Source organism: Callionymus lyra, chromosome 5 (assembly GCF_982586985.1).
Source record: "Callionymus lyra chromosome 5, fCalLyr1.hap1.1, whole genome shotgun sequence".
Taxonomy (NCBI): Eukaryota; Metazoa; Chordata; class Actinopteri; order Syngnathiformes; family Callionymidae; genus Callionymus; species Callionymus lyra.
The window spans coordinates 29,223,203-29,244,369 of NC_141822.1; the positions used below are offsets into that span (position 1 = coordinate 29,223,203).

At 38.5% G+C, this 21,167-nt stretch overlaps 1 protein-coding gene across 1 annotated transcript; it reads right to left on the reverse strand.

The window, feature by feature from the left end:
* Positions 1-4,525: 4,525 nt before the first annotated feature.
* sox1b (SRY-box transcription factor 1b) lies at positions 4,526-6,306 on the reverse strand. The gene has a single exon (XM_087791768.1). It carries the CDS (start codon positions 6,007-6,009, stop codon positions 5,008-5,010), a length of 1,002 nt encoding a protein of 333 aa, XP_087647894.1. The 5' UTR covers positions 6,010-6,306; the 3' UTR covers positions 4,526-5,007.
* Between the last annotated feature and the right edge of the window lie 14,861 nt (positions 6,307-21,167).

Sequence of the window (21,167 nt, forward strand, 5' to 3'; positions counted from 1 at the left end):
TGATTAAATAAATCTTTTCCTGTCAAAAATATGATAAAGGGGTCACCAACGCACGACCAATTGTTTTATTAAAAGGTCAACAAAGACAGACTACAGTGTAGGGTTAACTCCAGGAGATGCGGTGAACAGTAACTATTATAGTACAAAATATTATTATAAAACAAAGAACGTGTAGCTAGTGATGGTCTGATGAAGCTTCATGAAGCAGTGTCATTATCTTCAGAGTCCACTAGATGGCGGTCTCTGCATTTTCCTTTGTTTTGATCAACTGTTATTGAAACATCACATCATTTTTAAACTGATGGCGCCACCTACTGACCTCTAAACAACATGACTCTGTTTCATGAAGCTTCATCACTACTTGTCGGATTGTATTTTTTGCAAATGGTCCTACAAACATACTGAAGGTAAACCTGGTTCAAAATGTAAAATGTTATGTATAACAAATTAGACGTATGTTCTTGAAAATTACAATTTAATATTGCACACATGATCAGTAAATTACGTCATGAATTACATTTTTCGCTGAGACGATGTTTATGTTTATATTTACACATCAACCTTTAGTCCCGTTTACATTAGGTTAGTGTCAAACACCTTAAAGCAAGGGCGTCTCTAGCATGTGCTTGTTTCAGCAGATATAGTGTTTTCAGTTGATGCTTTTAAAACTGTCGTTCTCTCCTAAAAATGAGGGGTTTGAAACAGAATATAAGGTCCAAACCACTCAGAAGAAACATCCCGACTTCAGATCTGCTGTTAAGTCTGACCTTCTCGCCAGATTCTGTGGACTGCAGTCTGATTCTGAGGTTATTGGTTTGAGGGTGCGGGTCAAGAAATCGTTGGTGCTTCAGAAATATTGACAGTGAAACTGTCGACTCTCAAGTAGGGGGGTGTGTGTGTGTGAGATTTGTATTTAGAAGTGTTAGATTACGAAAAATGTTGGATCTCTGCTTGTAAATCATGGCAAACATATTCACGTGTTTTCTTGCCTATAAAAGTATTTCAAGTGACACTTCAACAGTGAATACTCAGACTTGCATCTGAAGTGTTGACTGACATTTAAACTTTGAGAATTTGGACAAGGAATTCAAACTTTGAATGCGCCATTGTATAAAAAGTCCCAGTATTTTGGGTACTGTCTAGGACATTTTATATATCGAAAGAAAATAAATGTTAGATATAAACATTATTATTATTATTGTTATATTTTTCATCTTCGCCATGCATTGTCCAGTTGTGGTGAAGTGACGGGTCACATCTACTGGTATATTGGTGGCCATCAAGATTAAAACTTATTTAACTAACATGAAGCATTACCACTTTAAATACACTTTTTTTAACCACCTTCTCCTAAATCATCTCTATTTCTTCATCAATCAGATGTTAAAAACAAAAGGTAGTCGACTGAAAGAACAAGGTTGTTGATAAGAGCGCTTCCAATTGGCAAGAAACTGATTTTTAGGGTTCCTCTCTGGTGATATACACCTGGCATATCCACAGGGAGGAAGCCTCAGGGCAGACCTGGGATATGATGAAAAGACTACGAGTCTCAGTTGATCTGGGAATACCTCCAGAGGATTCTACATAAGCAGTGCATAATGGATAGAAAATCCTTTTTAGAACCCGTTTCTTGATAAACTGATCGACGGACCTGAACCCAAAAGTAAGTTCATGATACAATAATTGTTTAAGAAATAAACCAAAGTTATTAAAGGGGAAAAAAAAGTATATATTCTGCTTTTTTCAATTTTGACAATAAATTACTTTTTTAATACACTTCGCATGTTAAAAAATAGTTGCTAAATATATACTTTACAGTCATCCTCTGAACCCAGATGCAACACTAATAGACTCAGGGACCCATTAATTCCTTGTGCTATTAGATTGTTTAATTATGAGTTTGGGGGCAGGAGTGAAGTGAAAAGATGATATTCTATGTTAATATTTGTATCCTTTTCATTGTGTTATTTATCTTTGATCTATATTGTTTATACTTGGATTTTGTCATCTAGCACTTTCTTCTATTTATTGCAATTTGTTCTTGTTTAAATGAATCTATCGTCTGTGTTGCTGTGTGCTGGAAAACCAATCGCATGAAAGAGATCTCCAGAGGGATCAATAAAGTTTATCTATCTATATATTTTCTAATGTAATAATACAAGATACAATCATGAACTGGGTTTTAACTACAGATGACTGACTATTAAAAAGTTGTTCAAGTGGAAAGTGAATATCCCATTTTTTTTCTCGGTTTAGTTTTGCATCTTTAGATGAAATCAATGATTTATATTTGGATTTTATCAACAGGTTATTTCTTCCCTCTTGTTATCCTGGAGAATCCTCCGGTCGTCACCTAATATCTGTTTAATTGTCCCCAGGGTGTCGCTTGTTTGGGTCCGAGGGTTTTAAGGAAGCAGGTGGTGCGTGATGATTACCGGCCCCTCGGGACGGGAGGGGGGGTTCCTAATTGATTTGGACGAAAAGGCTCTAATTGGAGCGAAGCCAGAAGTCTCTGAGATGCTCAGCTGATGGTGAGAACGATGAAGCCACAGCGATGTCACAGAGGACGACCTGTTGATGGTTACAGTCGATAAAGATCTTTAAAATTCAATAACTTGGAGCTCGAGATGAGCGACTGAGGATCGTGTATAAGAAGGGGAATGGTAAGAAAAGTCAAGAGGAGAAAGCGGGAAAAGGGTTGAGGATGCAGAGAAGGAAGTGGATGTTGGGACGTTTGAGGACGAGGAGAAACGTAAAACAAGATCAGAGGTTGGAGAATTAGGAGGGAGAAAGGGGTTGATGAGGAGAAGGTGTAAGGGGATTAAACAAGGAAGACAGAAATATGTGGAGGTTGTCAGAACATTCTGGAATGGATTGATTAAGAGGAAGTGTAAAGAAGAAGGGGAGGAGAAGGAGAGAATTAGACTCTGAAATTAGATGGATAAAGGTAAGGAGGGGAGGAAGATGTTGGAAAAGAAAGGTGAAATTATTTTCCACATTTTCAACACATCTTGTTATAGGTTGATGAGGAGGAAAAGAGAAAAAACATGTGGAAGATGAAGAAGGGATGATGGGCTGAGGTGGAGAACATCAAACATGGGATGGAGAGAAAGGAGAGGAGGTGCAGAAGAAGGCACGGGAGGTGAGGTGGGGGAGAGAGGGGGGGGATTATGCCGCTGTAAATGGTTAAACGTGTAATTGTATGATAAGACCCCTCGTCAGAATCCCTTGTTATTTTCCTGCTAATCTGCAGCGACACTTCCAGAAGGATGCCACCGGACCCCTGTAATCTCCCCCCACAGAGCCGGGGCAGCGCGAGGGGGGGAGGAGGGGGAGGGATGACGATGGTGTTAAGATGCTTGTCTAACTGTAGAATATTGATATTAAAAAAAAAGTATTATTATTTAAGCGCGTGTTAATGTCAGAAGATTAGATAATCCCGTTCATGTTTTCAATCGTTTTTATTCAAATATATATTCTTGATCAGATAAATAATTCGTTGTATTTTTAATGTCTTTAATTGTGATTCATTTGAATGTAATTACATAATCTAAATACAGCTGTTAATTAGAGATCAAATTAAAAATCCTTAAAGATCCAAATCCTTTTTTTTTTTAAGAATGTCGCGAATGTTCGCAGTGATCGGCAGCTGAGTTTAATTATTTTAAATAGCAACAAAAAAAGATATCAATTCGCTGATCACATCGGATTGGAGTTGTATCGATAACGTGTCGGAAAAACACACGTGTGCATCAAACATATACATTTACTTTTTTTAATCAACACGTTTTTTGTGTTGTTTTGTTTTACATTAAACAAAAGTTGTTCACGGAGTTTTAAATGAAATATTGAGATGAGAATAATTTCTTCTTAATCTGCGGCATCACTGCAGCTTGACTGCGACATCATTGCTCGGAGCGCTTCTCTTTTAGGCTGGTGACCCGAAAGAACCCCCCTTTTCCACTCCATTCTACCACACAAAAAAACCCTGCAGCCTCATCCCAGAATTCATTCATCACTTAAAAGGGGGAATAATTGAGGGGGACGAGCAGCAGCGCGGGGGTCCCAGGTGGAGGTGGGCTGAAGTGGGCCTTAATTCTGTTGATACTCCTGTAGTCGGGTTTAGATTCACAGGAGGTCTAGATTACAGAGGTCACGACCCTGATCTCAGGTCACTTTTTGTCTCAGAACAATTTCAGAAAACACAAATTATTATTGTGTCTTATTTTAACAAAGTGTATAACATCTTCGTCCCTTGTCTTCCGTTTTAGTTTTTACATCATCTATACCTTTCAACGAATTGATTTAATATACACATATAAATATGACAATTTAAAATAAAATACAACAAATACATTAACGAATATTATAAAATATAATATACAGTATAATATATTATTAAAACATCACGTTCTTTTAATAGATTATCCATAATTTAAATAATAAAAGACAATGCGATTTTTGGGTAAATAATGACGATCAAATTAAAAAGGTGAGAAAAAAAAATCAAATGATTAAACATTTTCAACCTGGAATAAAGGAGATGATTTAAGTCAAATGTCGACAGTCATAAAAGCCTATTTATTCACAATGTACAGGATTTTACAACAACAGAACAAACACCGACTGACACGATTACAAGCAGGAAATTGAATTCAAATCGAAGCATGAATCTTTTTTTTTTGGTTTAAAAAAAAAAATCCCACCCGGCCTGGTGCGTGAAAACCCACAAAAACTCAGATTTAAAAAACGATAAATTGCACCAAGTTCGCGGGTAATAATTTAAAAAGATGTGTGAGTTGGCGTGCTCCGTCCTGAGAGCTCCTCTGTGAAATAATAACAATAATAATAATGATGATAATAATAATAATAATAATAATATAGAAAAGTTTGTTCACTGATTGCATCTCCGGCTCCAGGCGCCTCGTATTTACATGTGATGTCGGCGCATCAGAAGTCAGATTTTTTGGTGTTTTTAGTGCCTTTTTTTTTAAACATTGAGAAATTTTAAATATGCGTGAGAGGAACCGTCCCGTTTACCGGAGGCGCGCCGCCGCTCTGGTAGTGCTGCGGGTGGAGAACGTGAAGTCTGCTCTGGACGGACGAGTCTCCCGCCGCCTCTCCGCCCGGCAGGTACATGCTGATCATGTCCCGCAGGTCTCCGGTGGGACACGGCGGGGGCGCGCGGCCCGCGGACAGCGGGGGGCTCACGCTGGGCTCCGACTTGACCAGGGAGCCCAGGGTCCCGCCGATGGCTCCGGACACCGGGGAGCTCTGGTGCTGGTGGGTGTAGCCGGTGATGCCGCCGTACCCGGGCGGGGACGCGCTCATGTAGCTCTGAGAGTTCGAGATGGGACTGTAGGAGAGCGCGCTCATGTCGTACCTGTGCACGGGCTGCGGGTGGTGGTGCGAGAGCTGGTGCGGGTGGTGGGCTCCGCTCCCCGGGTGCTGGGTGTACGCCAGCTGCGCCTCGTGCATCATCGCCGCGGCCGCCGCCGCCGCCACCTGTCCCGAGTAAGCTCCGTTGGCCCAGCCGTTGACGTGGGCTCCGTAGCCCGCCCCGGGGTGACCCCCGCCGGGGCTCTCCAGCCGCTGCCCGCCGCCCATGCCGACCCCCGCCGCCGAGCTCAGGAGCCCCCCGGCCAGCGAGTACTTGTCCTTCTTGAGCAGAGTTTTGGTCTTCCGCCGCGGCCGGTACTTGTAGTCCGGGTGCTCCTTCATGTGCATGGCCCGGAGCCGCTTCGCCTCGTCGATGAAGGGCCTCTTCTCCGCCTCCGTCATCACCTTCCACTCCGCGCCCAGACGCTTGCTGATCTCCGAGTTGTGCATCTTGGGGTTCTCCTGGGCCATCTTCCGCCGCTGGCCCCGGGACCACACCATGAAGGCGTTCATGGGTCTCTTGATTCTCTCTTGGGGGACTTTGCCGGCGGCGTGGGGCCCCGTGTTGGGCGCGTTGGTCTGGGGCACCCCGGGGGAGTGTAAGTCCGTCTCCATCATGATGCTGTACATTCACCTGGTCTGAGGGGTCCCCTCAGCGCGGAACCAAGACAAACAAGAAAAAGAAAAAAAGTCTGAGAGTAAAGTCCTCGGTGGGGAAAGTGGCCCTTCCTCCTCCTGGTCTCCTCTGGTTCAGGCTGGAGCGGGAAAAGTTAGGGTGCGTGCCCGGGCCGCGTGCTCTCTCTGCCGCTAAATGAGCGCGAGGCGGCCAATGACGAGGCTCGAGGGAGACGTGATTTGCATGCGCGGCTGGTGACGTGGACTCCTAAAAATGACTGACTGGCTGTCATGTGTTCACCGCTGCACCTGAACACACCACCACTTTCCAACAGCGCCGCTCGCTCCACATGGCTCTTTAGATTGCTGGACGTGCCCTGAACGCACCACGGATGAAAAAAGCAAGTTGATAATCTCTAGAATCCTCTATTTTACAACACTTTTATTCCCGAACGCATGCCTTTAGGTAACACGATAATATTCAGATCAAACAACAACAAATACATATTGTTAAAATAATACTTCATTCACAATTATTTCCAATTTTCCTAATACCAATTGAATCTGCAGAACAAACGTTAAATAAATAAATCAAAACTTTAAATCGTTTTAATTTATATTTGATTTAGTTTATCTAACATAAATAGGACATATTGTATACGTCATTATACGTAATAACAGGTATACAACGTATACAACCGTGTTATTATTATTAATAATAATATTTTTTAAGATCATAATAATAGGACTCGATTGTACTTTTCTTTTATTATTTTTAATTTTTAATAATAATAGCGACTCACAACTTACTTATATTTTAATGTATCATCTTAATTAATTGTAGATATTTACTTTGCTATTTATTCCCAAAACAAATGTATAAACAAATTACTTGTACATTTCATAGCATCATTGTTATGGAGATCAACATTTGAAGCAACGAAATTCAAGGAGAAATAAATAAATAAAGGCCTGTAATTGGTACACTTATATAAAAGTGAACAAAGGGTTATTTTGCCTAAAAGTGCTGAAGCATTTGAGTGCAGCACAGGGTTATACAGTTACGCAATGATCTTATGAAAACATTTACATAATGCAGTATAATTTAAGACCGTAAAAAAAAATGTTTTTGATCCTCAAGAAACAACATTTTAAAATTGAATTATGAATGAGTATTCAAATCAAAGCAAATGGTGATGCGATTGTTTGGAGTTACCTTCAATATTCCCAACACAATTTCTTGAGTCACATCGATCCTGTGAAGAATCCTTTTTACTAAACATGCATTTGTACATCTATGAAATATAAGATTTTATTATTTATTTTGTGCACTAGAATGGCCTTTTAGAACGAGTGCAACCTAAATGGTGACTTGTTGAGCTTCTTTAGGTCTCACCTGTTCTTGTTTTGGGAATATTACCACGGTCTGCCTTTTTATTTTAAATGGGTTGCATGCTTTCTGGCTCCCATTCAGAGCCACAGGTGCTTTTCTGTTGTGTTGGTTGCTAGGAAACAGGTGAGTGACGCTGCCAGCACGTGCCATTCAAGCATCTCTTTTGTTTGTTTCCCCGGCACTGCATGGCAGATTTCACACACACTGAAAACAACTGCTGTCATCAGTAAACAAATATTCCAGCTGATTTATATTTTTCAAAATAAATAATAATTAATCAGTAATAAATGAAGTGTAGCACAGCACAGATAATCCAGCGGCGCGTTCTCATAATAGGGCGTCAGACTATTATGCAAAGCAATTTCCCTGAAACGTTCTTTTTTACTGGGTTTGTCATGACCTGGATAGGAGAATAAAAAAATAACCAAAAATGTTGTTTACTCTTTGAGCATCTTTATTAGTACTCAACAAAACACTGCCGGGGGAGGGTGGAGGATGATGTAACTGTAACTGTTTTTCAGTATTCCGGCCAGCTTCCCGTCAAGTGAAGGATCTCTTTACTCCTCCGGGATTAATTTCCAAAGAGGCATCTGTCAGGTGTTGGCCGCTTCCCAGAGTGCTCATGAACTCGTCACATGTTGGCATCTCTCAGTTGGTTTTGTTGGTTCTGAGCCTGTCCAACAAGGGCAGAAGGAAACACCTGAAAGACAGTTGGTAATCCTTAAAGTGGAATTTCAAAGTGAACTATGCAATAATGAAGGGATTTTAACAACATGTATTCATAGTGGATATTTATTTTTTTGTGAGGTGTGCATGGTGAATAAAGAGGATTATCAACATCTGACCATCTATATCATCATCACTATAACACAAGTCCCATAATACACTGCAACAGAATATATGAATATTTTTGAATAAGATTCATATTTATATTATATAGAGTATATCAGATAACCAGTACTAATGTTTTTTTAAGTTGTTTTTTTGCACTTTATTTATTCTCTTAATGGTGATGGATGGATGTACTTTATGTACTGAATCTTCTAATGTGAAAATCCATCTCTCCTGACTAACTCACATGTTTCAAATGTTAAAGTTTTCCTCTCCAAGATGCAGTAAGTCCCTCATCATGACCATGTTTTGAACTTATTACTTTATAAAGTTATCCATTGTCTGAAATCTCGGTGAATGAGAGGTTACACGAGCGAATCCATTATGACATAATCATGGCGTTAACACTCCTCCAGCCAGCTGTAATCATGTCCTTCTTTGTTTATACAAGTATCTTGGAGGGGGATTGATGATGCGTTGTAACAAACCTTCACCAATCACAGCAAAATGTGTGAATATCGCAAAAAAGATTTTATCTCAAGAAAAAGTGTTTTCAGTGGGCGGGATTTAAGCACATTGTCTAATGTAAATATAGTTTTATACAAACAGACACATACTGATGAATAGGGGTCCAGGATTTAAGAGACACTTATATAAACACATTAGTTTATCTTAAAATAAAAAATTGCACAAGTTTAAAAACTCTTCCTCTGACTTCCTCCAGCGCTCACAACATATGACACGTCAACACCACATGGAAAAGAACACAACTTTAAGTGGAAAGCCTTCTTTATTATTAGTCTGTTCATATTCCTGAACATTGTTTTCTTTTGTTTTCTGGTGAGAAAAACATTTTTAGGCAAAATAAAAATCGCCAAATGGAATCCCACAGTGCGAAATATATTTTACTAAAAAGCAGAAAAGGTAAACAGCATTCTAATCATTCTTATCATTTTAATTAAAATAATAATAATCATTCCGTTTTAGAGACCAAAAACAATGTTCAACATAAATGTTTTAAGGAATCGCCTTTTATAATCATAGTGGGTTAAAAAAAACAAGACACGTTAATACAAGCTTTTTTAAGCAGTTTGAAAGTGTCAACATTGTTCCGTAATGTTACATTCATTGTGTGAACAATATACACATATTGTATTGATCAATTGGGATAAAGTTATACATCTGCTGGCTTGCTATTAACTTGTGTATCTTCAAAACAATACAAGCTGAGATGTAGACAAACACTTGTGTGACTGACACAGAAACACCATTAAACTTGGATTTAAAATAATTCAGATTTGTTCAAACATTTATCACCTTCACCCCTGAGAATAGATCAGACACCTGCATGCACACACCAAGCACACATAGACACACACATGCACACACACACACACACCTCTGAGAGAATCAAAGGCATTTCTCCTGTGCAGCAGCGACCTGGTGAGTTTGTTTAAGGTTCTCTGTCACAGCAAACTGTCAAACCCACTGGGGTTCACCAGACGCACACCGACACACAGCTGCTGTTATTGATGCAGTCTGACACAGGAACTTAGCAGTAAGTCAAACAAACTGAACTTGCCTGATTTTGAACCTGTTAACGAATAAATATAAGCAATAATTGAGAGGACAAGCAGCTCAACAGGCTGAAAAATGGACTTGGATGGAAATGTACAATCATCACTCCTTCATCGATTCCCCTCCTTCAGCCACACTTCCAAGAGTCAGAAGATAAACTGAGAGCTCATCATTCAATCATCAGACCTGGTCTGTGATTGATGCTTGATGAAGGGCACCATCAGGGTTAGACGGCTGAGATGGCTTCTGTTTTCACACTGAAGCTCCAGCTGAGTCTCTCAAGCTCTCAACACAAGCAACACATGTAGAAACAATGACAATAGCATCACATGTTACCTGCAGGTGAATGGGTCGGACCCAGGAAATGGGCCTGAAAGTATGTTTAGCAGCGGGTGTTGACATTTCCCAAGAGAAAATGTAAAAAACTGTCTATGAACTTTTCTTCGACTATTTCATGTTGTGGTGACTAACTTAATTGTGTAACGCAACTTTATGATGTTAATATTCCTATCATATAATCAAGGTTTGAAAAAAAAAAGTGGAGCCACAAGATTGGATCATTTATTTAAATCTATTCTGTCAGAGCAAAAATGTCTTTACCCAAAGAAATGTTTAGATACTATTACATATTATTTTGTAATGTATATGGCTGCTTTATTTATAACAGATATAACACTTCCTTCTGTTAACCAAAACACAATGTTTTGAGGCTGATTAATCATTATATAAAACTATCTGAAATACCCAGCTTTGCCCCGCGAATAAAATGTTCAAAACGGTTGAAAAGGAAAATTGCAATGTGCATGTCATTTTGGTATAAATGTTTGATATTACCAGTGGCGTACTTGCATGGACTTATAAGAGTGCTACCCTCATTTTTGGGCAGTGATAGGTTATGATAATAAAATGAAGGTTGATGTTTTTTTCTGTCTTTATCCAATCATCCCAGGGCCACATAAAAGGTCTTGAGTTTGTGGTGAGTCTAGATCAGTCATCTGCATCCTCCTGGTTTTGATCCTTTGATTTGAAGAATTCAAGTAAAATATTCATGTATTAGTTTAATGAGTGAATGTTATTAGTTGCTTCTCTAAACTATAGGTACAAATAAAAAAATATGTATTTTTGTCTTGAAGTACTAAATTATGCAATTAATTTATGACTAACAATTTGTGCTTTGTCTTCTTTTAATATCATGAATCTAATTTTAAATCTCAAACATATCTGTTTCTGTTTGCCAGTTGACTTTTTCTAATATATTTTTATTTTTGGTGTTTAAGTGGACACTGATTGGTCTGCTGAATCAAATAATAATTGCTTTTTGACATGTTAACGTACATAACTTAACATAGACCTGATGTTGTATTTGATATTAATTTTCTAATAATTTGAATAAAACACCAATATTCACACTTACCGGTGAAAACAGAAAAAAAAAAAGAACTGACGTTAGTTGACGATCCTGCTTGAAGAAAAAACATCTTCTGAATCCAAAATTGTTTTAAAGACCAATAAGGACCTGGAACGGGGAGCAGTGAGGTTTACTTGAAGTGATTTGGTGGACCGGACTTAGTCCCTGTACTTTGAGTTTCCCACATGGGGTCTAATGGTACCAGCGGTTCTAGAGTTATGTTAAGAGCCACTATAACGTAATGGAAGAAAAAAAATGATACAATAATATTGAAAAATGCGTCACAGACAGGAAGATTTGTTGCATCCGGTACATTTTTCAAATAGTCTCCAGACCTATGATTCTTGAGGTAATAAGATTAGTGTTGTTGCGGAGGGGATGGAGGAGGTATAGGGTCGGGAATGTGTGTAAGACCCTTGTGAAAATTGATTTGCAGACCATAAAGAGGATTACAGGTAATGATATTCCCTCTGACCCACATAAACACACACGTTCAGACAGCGACCATGTTAAGGCAAGTGTGTGTGTATGTGTGTGTACATGTCTGTGCAGAATCTTTTCCAATACATCATTGAAAATATACTATAACTATGCATTTGGGGGGTTTACCCATTTAGCTTTGCTCTAAATGATAAATGATACAAACATGTCAATTTAAAGACATTTTTAAATCGACAACAATATCAAAGGTTCTTCTGCAACTTGGTATTTTGATATAGTTTTGATCCAACTTGAAAATAACTTTTAATTGTTACTTTTTGGGATGTAAATGAAAGCGAAATAATCCCGCACACACACAGCTCGACTTCTGCCTGATGCTGCAGATAAACCAGCTGAAGTCGGCGTTTGTGTTCATACGATGTGTCAGCGCCTCTAAACAGCTGATTCTAGCGACTGACGGCGAAACCAGACTGATCTGAAAACACAACTGCCTGACCCGCTAAGTATTACCATAACAGAAATGTAAAAGAAAGAAGAAAGACAATGACTAATGAGAGCACAATGTGAAATAATATTAAGTTTAAAATAATTCACATTTTCCTTCATTACGATTCTTATTAAATATGTCCAAAAATGTACCATTCAACTGATACAATTAAACATAAAGGCTATTAACATTGTTATATATACCCAATATACAATTAATAACTCTTGTCACTCGTACCACACGTACCATAATGCACTGCAACACTGAATGACCTACTACTTTAAAGAGAGATGAGGGACACCCTGGAAAGTTTAACAGTTCATTTCAGAGCACAAATACAACTAATTACTAACACTCTCACAATAGTGATTGATTTGAAGTACACACATACCTATTGTGTTTTCTTTTTTAATGGTGGGACAAAATGAAGAATGTGTATGAACAAGGTTTCTGCCTCAAGAGTGAGTGAGACCCACAGGTCTCCTTCGATGGTTGACTCTAGTTTGTTTGCCAAATTAAACTAATATAATGCTAGTATAGTTTTTACCTGCTGTCAGAGTAAAACATCTCAAAGGTCAAACTACAAACAATTGCATTTACAAATACATTTATGAAACCGCTGCTGCTTCGTGCTAACATTTCTATGCCTTGCTGGCTTGTCCAGACCCCCTTTTTCCACAGGTGAAGGGGGTCCTTTTTAAACCTCCCCTCTTTGCTTTTCAAATGAGAGCGTTTCCCTGATTTTTGTGTCATGTGGATGCAGGGACGGGGGAGCGGGTCAGCTCCTGGAAGAATGAGGACTTCCTGTGGAGGGCCTTTAAGTGGCGAGCTAAGGAGTCGCTGCCTCTCCCTTACTGTCTCATTCTCTTGCCTCCTAATGGGTCGAGCCCCCAGGACAGACCTGCTGCTTTCAAAGACGCTAAAGAGCAGCTCTCCTGCACCTGCCCTTTTCTTCACCGGCAGCAACCTTTTCTTCTCTATAGCTGCATGGAAACCAGAAAGAGCTTTTGTCTTATGATTTATCAAACCATCAGCTCGGAAATGTGAACTGACACACACCTAATTTAGAGATTAAAATCTTGTCAGCTTGATAGTTGAAATTTAAGAGGTAAAAACTCTGTTTGATCCACTTATTACCAATAATATTATATATAATATAATAGTTTCAAACATGATTGACAATCAATACTTTTATATACTGTACATCATATGTAACCTTTTCCTGGAAAATGGCTTCGGCTGAAATAATAACCAAGCGTCTGTGACGTCATACGTCTGTTACTAAACCACGATTTAGAAGCAAATTAGCAGTGGTCGGCCATCTTGGAAATGCATTTTTCCTGTCAAGAGGCGTAGCTGAATAATGATTGGGAGATGAAACTGTGGCCATTTAAGTTGAGGCTACTGTGGCTAATAGACACTCCCATCACTGTCCATAGTAACATCAATGCTCTGACCCAAGTGTTTCTTTTAACCAGGTGTTAATATGTTTTTAGCCTTAAAAGTGTGTTTTTAGTAGGTTTGGGCTGAGTGTGCACATGGCTTTTGGGAACTGAGTCCCTTTGTCCTTTTTTCAATCACGCCCCCCCCCCCTTTCGAGTGAAAAACATCTTGGCTTAACAAGAGTCCAGGTAGTATGATGAACATTTATATGATGTTCAAATTGTTCAAACCACCTTGGGAGACAACAACAACTTCATTATTATTATAAACATAAAGTGTTGCATTTACCTCATATAAGTTTTGTTATTGGTCTCCAGAGCAGGTTCAGAACTGTTAAAGAGGTGAAATCTTCTAATTCTCATTCGACATAATGAGTCTCTCTGACAGTCTCTGAGCTTCGCATTATCAGTCTGAGCAGGTGGATATTCACACACCAGCAGAAGTTCTTTATACTGGAGCGCTACAATGATTGTTGCGTTCCTACATTTTTCAGCTTATTTAAAAGAATGCAATTGTGTACTTGTTGATTTGACACTACAGTTGTTCCTTTTTAAATGTCAAATAAATGAATATAGTTGTTATGACTGTATGCATAAGCACAGTGTCGTTTCTTTAAATCTTTACTATTAGAATATTACGTGAACTTCCCTTTTTTGGTAGCATTTTCTTTGTTTTCATAATTTCGCCTCAATCCAGAATCAGACAATTAGACTGTGAAAAAAAAGAGATGTAAACATATTGTCTAATGTTCTGAAGTATATGTTTCTTAATTGGTATTTAAAAAAGGTCACAACCGCCACAGATGTTAAGCTTAATGATGTCTCCTCCTCTCAAGAATGAACAACCAATAAGTCCAACGCAAAGGTGACTCAAAGGTGTATGTAGTTAGCAGTTACTAATATGCAAAGTTGAAAACTGACAATGGTGTGAACTTCACAGAAGATTCTGACAAGATATCTGTCTCTTATCTGAGTCTCAGTAACTACCTATATAATCATAATTCTATTGTAAATACTATTTAAATATGATATTTAACCTACGTTGGACAGAGCTACTGCTGAGCAGTTGAAGTGATCAATGATCAAGTTTTAAACCTAATTGATTTGTATACATACAGTTTATTTCACGTGATTCGATAAAAATATTTAATATCTTAGTTTTTTTTCGGGGACTCAGTTGGATATTATAAGACATTGCTGTGCTACAGTTACAACAGGTCAAAAACATAAAAGAAAACCGACACGATAAAGAAAACTCAAGCTACTATTTCACAACTTTGGCACCATTAACTAGTCCTAAGTCAGAAGTGATGTAGTCAGAACACGTTTAAAGAATACAGTGACGTTTCAATATAGTGTCTCTTGATTACCTCCATTTAAACATCATAACCTCCTTCCATACACTATTTTTTTTAACAAAAAAGTCTTAAAAGCTTCCCCGTTGTGCAGCAAAGACTCTTCGCTTGAGAGACAATTGTCATCATTAAATGATGCGACTTTGCATCGTTGTAAACAACATCATCCAATCATCAGGAACCATTACACACTAAGACCCTCCCCCCCATGGACATGGAGACCTACCTGGCTTATTTTCAAACATACCGACACATATCCATATGTTTCGTTCAGTTTGCAGTTTCAGTTAATCCACGGAGACACACACCAACACACTCACTCTCTACAAAAGTCCAGCCGAGGTCCAACTTTTTGCTTCCCCCGAGGCCTCCATCCTCCAGCCTCCGTCTTCATGTGTTTATAATCCCAAATACTCAAACACCACCGTCCATGGCCAGCGCGTCTCTCCGCTCCCCTCCGAACCAAGCGGGGTTTTATTTAATTTGACCATATAATGGAGGTGAATAGGTTTTTCAGGCGACGCCGGCAGAGAAAGCGCCAGCGGGGGAGGGAGGGAGGGGCAGCAATGTGTGTGAAAAGAGAAACAATAAGTGCCATTATTTTTGATTGGCTTCCCCTTTTTGAAAATTACTTCCAAAGTGTGATGTTCTATTGTGGCGAAGAATAATGTTGAACAATGTGTTTGGGGGGGCGGCGGGCGTCCAGCAGTCTTGCATGCACAGCCAGATATTGAAGGGGGCTTTAGCCAAAGCTGGCCGGGGCCTGGACTGGATCAGCCCGCGGGGCAGGACTGGGAGAGGAGTTAAGGGTCATAATAGGACGTTTTCAATTCCCATTGTGATGACTGTGTCAACAGAGGGGCGGGAGCGCAGAGAAAACACGTCATTCTTGCTCTCTCTCTCACTTCTCTGAGCTCTGCGCACCACCACTGTTAAACCCAATCATCAAACTTCCAGCTCATACAAGTGACGCACAAAAAACATATTTTTCTCCAAAATATGATTAAAACAAAACACTTAACTGCAATTTAGTTGCAGTACATTCATTCTAACAAATTACTTCACTTTTTACATGTGTTACAGTAAAAGTTGTTGGTCTCTTTCAGGATTGGTGGGATTTTCTAATTGTTGTGCGTCCAGATTTGTCACTTTGAATCCTCACACAGAAGCTTCTGAGTTACCTTGGACACACCGCACTGGAGAGTTAACATCCCTCTTGACACACAAAAACCACCACACACTGAGCATTTGAAAGAATAATGCGGCTGACTGTCGGATTAACATTTATTCACTTATGTACGTGAGTCGTAAAGCAACAACAAAGTCAAAAATAAATTAAATATCTGTTGCTCTTGAGCTTGTTCTCTTTTCCTTTCAAAAGGAGAGCAAAGTTAAGTGAAAAGAAGAGATTACATTTTGCTTTCCTTCAATTTTATACTACCAGCATTATCCTGTAGAGATATTACATTATTAAAAATGATCCAAAAAGAACTTGTCAAAGATCTGGTTTACAGGTAAAAGAAAAAGCAAAAAATTAAAATAAAGAAACGCAAATTAATAGACAGAAGATCCTATTTTAGTAAAAAGAATGAATCAACAAGATGTCAACATTAACTCAAACCGAAGAAGAAGAGGATGATTGAATGATAAATGCTTAGTAGAAACAACATTGAATAATTTGTGTTATGTAGCGGTGATTGTTGTCAAGTTGAACTCAACACATTTTCAGATACGTGAATAAGTAGTAAAAATGCCTCTCTTTTTAGAAATACCTATTATAAGTTATAATGCAGGCAATAACTTTTAAATGATCTTTGGATCCAGTTTGGAGAATCGCTGCTACAGCCTTATTTTAACAACCAAAGAATATTTAAAGATGAATTTAAATAGTTATTTTAATATCGGAAAGTGGTTAGTTAAAGTGAAATAAATTGTTACGCATTTAAAAAAAAGTATCAATCACAATGTTGGTTCCTAATAACATTTAGTTTCCCATTCGTACAAATGCATAAGTCACGTTCAAACACACACTCATAATGTTGACTTATTTTAAAGAAGTGAACCTGATGGTGCCGTGCCGGGGTCAAAATGGAGGCTGGTCCCCTCTGGAACTGTTTGTTTATCGCAGCCACATCAGCACTTTCCAGCTGCTCGCTATTGTGGTGTGAGCGAGTCGTCAGCATGGAAGTGGAGAGAATGACGCTGCAGCACTTCCTATTCTTCACAACATGGCTGCTGGTTCGTCTGAGAGCGGAAAAACACCCTCTCAGAATGTATTGGCTGTTTACCACCACACAGCTCAGTATCAACAATTCTGAAATATTTGATTCATAACGCATCTCTTAAAAAGTCTTGGTTAGAGTTTTATACGGTTGCAGTGTATCCTGGGAAATAGAGTTGATGTAGTTGATTAAATGATGTTGTTGACTAAATGATCTGAAATACTATTGGTGGGGTGTGTGCACACCTAAATGAACACCTACGTCTTATTACAAATGTCAGAATAAGAGGGTACAGGAAGAAACCCAGGGGTATAACAACGAGGAGAGACATGGAGTTGGCTGAAGGATGAAGTAGGAACCTATGAGGCAAAAAAAATGGCTATAAATTGAAGATAAAAACACTGAAATCTAACAGGAAAAAAAAGTTTATTTAGAGTGAAATGATGGCTTCACATATTCAATGAGATTATAGCTTTGAACGAGTCATCCTAATATAAGTTACTGTAGCTGTGATCTAGATACACTACTTTCAGCTACATAAAGCATCATAAATCCACAGATTAGTACTATCTAAAAAATTAGATGAATAATGTTATTTCCATTAGTGAATACAAAAATACCAAAAATAAAAATGTTTGAATTCATCTAAAGCTAAAACTTGCTACAGTCAAGTTGTAGAATGTTGGAAGGTTCTCAAGAGGAATCTCATACAACCAGTGTCTCATCAGTGTTTAACAAAGAACACACATCCTTAAAGGGCATGTTGATTTAAGTGTGTCTTAAGATCTTGGACCTCTACTGTACTCATTAGTATGTGTTTGTTTGTACAAAACTCTATTTTCATTGAAATATTTACAATAGAAAATGTGCTTAAGCCCCACCCACTCTGCTGTGATTGGTTAAGCATGAAATGAAGGAGGTAGTACAAGCACAGCGGAAATAATAAAATAAAAAATAAACAAAACGATCTTTATGGAACTGTCTTCACTGAAATAATAGCAACTGTTTTCTCCTCTCTCCCTTCCTCTCCCCGTTCACACTGAGTCTGGTTCTGCTTGAGGTTTCTGCCACTGTCGCTCATTGTCATTAGCTGGGAACTTCAAACTATAGTTATTTAAATAATACAGTGACATGGAATAACTCTGCATGATTTTGATTTGACTTTTGAAAAAAAATTGAATTGAATTGAAGAAAGCAAAAAAAAAAAGTTAAACAAACGACACTAATGTAATGGAATCAGTGGACAAGTCAATTCAAGAATTACATTTATAACCCAAAATATCAGGCTTGTACTAGTGGGACCCAGAGGAGTTATTATTCCAGGACGAGTCCATTGAAAACCCATTCTAAGATTGTCTTAACAGGCTACAGATGTAATTTTAAATGACCTTCACCATAGTAAGTAGACAATCTGTCTTGCATGAGAAACATTTGATCTTCTCTCTGCATATATAAATAAACTTCTTTTGACCAGGGAGAATGACTTATTCGCTGTAACTTGTAATTGTCTTTTGTACTGACATGAAGGAAGACAACATGAATTTGTTAAACACATTTCTGCTCCTCATTAAATCTGATTTTTTTCTATATCTTCAAGTGTTTGATGAACTGTTTAGTTCGTGAAAGAAACTTTAGAATATTTGGCCTTGTTCCAAGCGCTGTTCCAATGAACGTTCTATAGTTATTATCATCTGATTCACAAAGCTTGACTTATGACATCTCTGAGGCGGCAAACACACATTCAACTGAAGAAAACTTTTATCTGAAGAACAGAAATTTCACTGGGAGAAACAACGTGTCTGACCTTGGTATTGAACATTAAAGATTTGCTTCTTCACTCAGGCTGGAATTCAAGTGTTGATTGAAATCTCATAACGCACACATTACACACAACACAAAGAAACCTTGGGCAAGATGAATTGCTGATGAAATAAAGTGCAGGTTATACAAAGACTTTTCATTATATAAAATATTTTTAAAGTTTCACACCGATGGTGGTTACATTTCTGCACGTCTGATTGGATCGAAGGTCAAGGTGTAGAATAGTTAGAGGTGCGGGTCATTAACAGATCGTCTTGGTAAATTAAATCCTTACAGAATTCATTAAAAAGACTTGAAAGTGATCGCTCGCCACTTAACCTCATAATTAGTTCATCCTGGAGCCAAACATTCATTTTCACTGAGTTTAAATGTCATGTTCTCCTATTTAGTGTTCAGATGTTGAAGAATATCAGTAACTTCTTTCTTGTTAATGACAGGAAATTATTTACATGCTGGTAATATACATATGGTTGTCATGGGAACAGAGGCGGAGGAGACCCTGGACCAGATGTCAATCGGTCCACAAAAGACAAAGGGGGAGGTATAGGGATGGAAGTCTTCTAATACTGCTTTGTTGTTTCAAATAAAAGAAAACATTACAAATTTCTATAAAACTTTATTAATAAGGAACAAGTAGACTCTGAAATCCTGGTGTGACTGAAGCTACTGGTCTTTGATTTTGGCCCATGTTTGACAGGATAAGCCTTTTCTTCTGATGTGGATTTACTTCAGGTTAGTAGACTTACTCAAGACAAAGCATTTTCTCATTAGAAGGTCTTGATCCTTATACCGCTACTTTTCATTTTCTTCTGATTGGTTCATCTGGGATCACCATGGCTGAATATGTAACTAAATTTTCCCATTATAAATATGAAACAGCATGAAGGGCGAAGACGAAAAAGGGCTTTTTCAAGGGCAAGGTTGTAAATGCTAATCTTGAGGCTAATCAGTCAAAAGCTGCTCATCTATGTCATCCTTCCTGAACAAGACTCTCCCTTCCATGTCTCGCTCAAATTAAGGATTACATATGTTTGCAAGCATTTCACTTTGAGACGCTGTCCAAAACATAAACCTTTTAATAGAGTGAGTTTTGGTTAAGAGATCGTTACGACAACATCATCCAGGACACTGTCAAAATGAACCCTAGGACGAACACACGTTTCTCCGCCTTCACATATAAGTTATTTGAAGGTTGCCTGAGTGTAAAACATGAGATGGTTGTGGTGGTAGACATTCACAAACATGTTCTGGGATCAGCATTGATCAGAGAAAAAAACAAAAACAACAGCATTAGGCCAAAAAGGATCAAAGTCCACTAAAATGGGATTTTGCAATGAAACGAAACAACAGCCCATAAAGGCTCTCATTCATCCAGGTTAAGTGGTTAAAAGGCGACGTTTCACCTCTCATCCAAGAAGTTTCTTCAGTTCAAAATGATGTCCTCTCTCTCTCTCTCTCTCTCTCTCTCTCTCTCTCTATATATATATATATATATATATATATAGTTCTCCTTGAGTTCATGTGCTGCATTTTATGAGACACATTGTTCACTAGTGAACTAGTGCCAAATAATCAGATCAGAGGACAATGATACTGGATATGAGATCTTGTTTCATAGCAGAAAGGAGAGCCAATAAAAGCTCAGTTAATTCTCCTCCCTTTTCATTGTTGTGTTTACTTCTTCACTGGCTTCTTTCAGGATCAACTTTAAAATTCTGGTTCTTACTTTCAGAGCTATTCATGGTCAGGCTCCTCCTTACATCACTGATCTGATCCAGCCTTACACCCCAGCTCGGGCTCTGAGGTCTGTGGATCAGAATCTACTTATGGTTCCTCGCACACGGCTCAGGACCAGAGGAGAGAAATCTTTTCAGGCTGTTGCTCCTAAGCTTTGGAACGATCTTCCTCTCTCTTTGCGCTTGATGGAGTCTACTGACTCCTTTAAGAAACATCTTAAGACGTTTCTATTTGTTCAGGCTTTTCCTTGAATTTCTCGAACTCCTCAGTATTATCTTTATCTTTAAAGTATGTACTTTTTTGAGTATTGTTTTGATTGTTTAAGCGCTTTGTGACCCTGGTCTCGAAAAGCGCTATATAAATAAATATTACTTACTTACTTACTTACTAGTTAACTAGTCGTCAATAGGACTTTCGCTAGTTAACTTGTATACATTTTTCAGGCCCACTAGTTTACA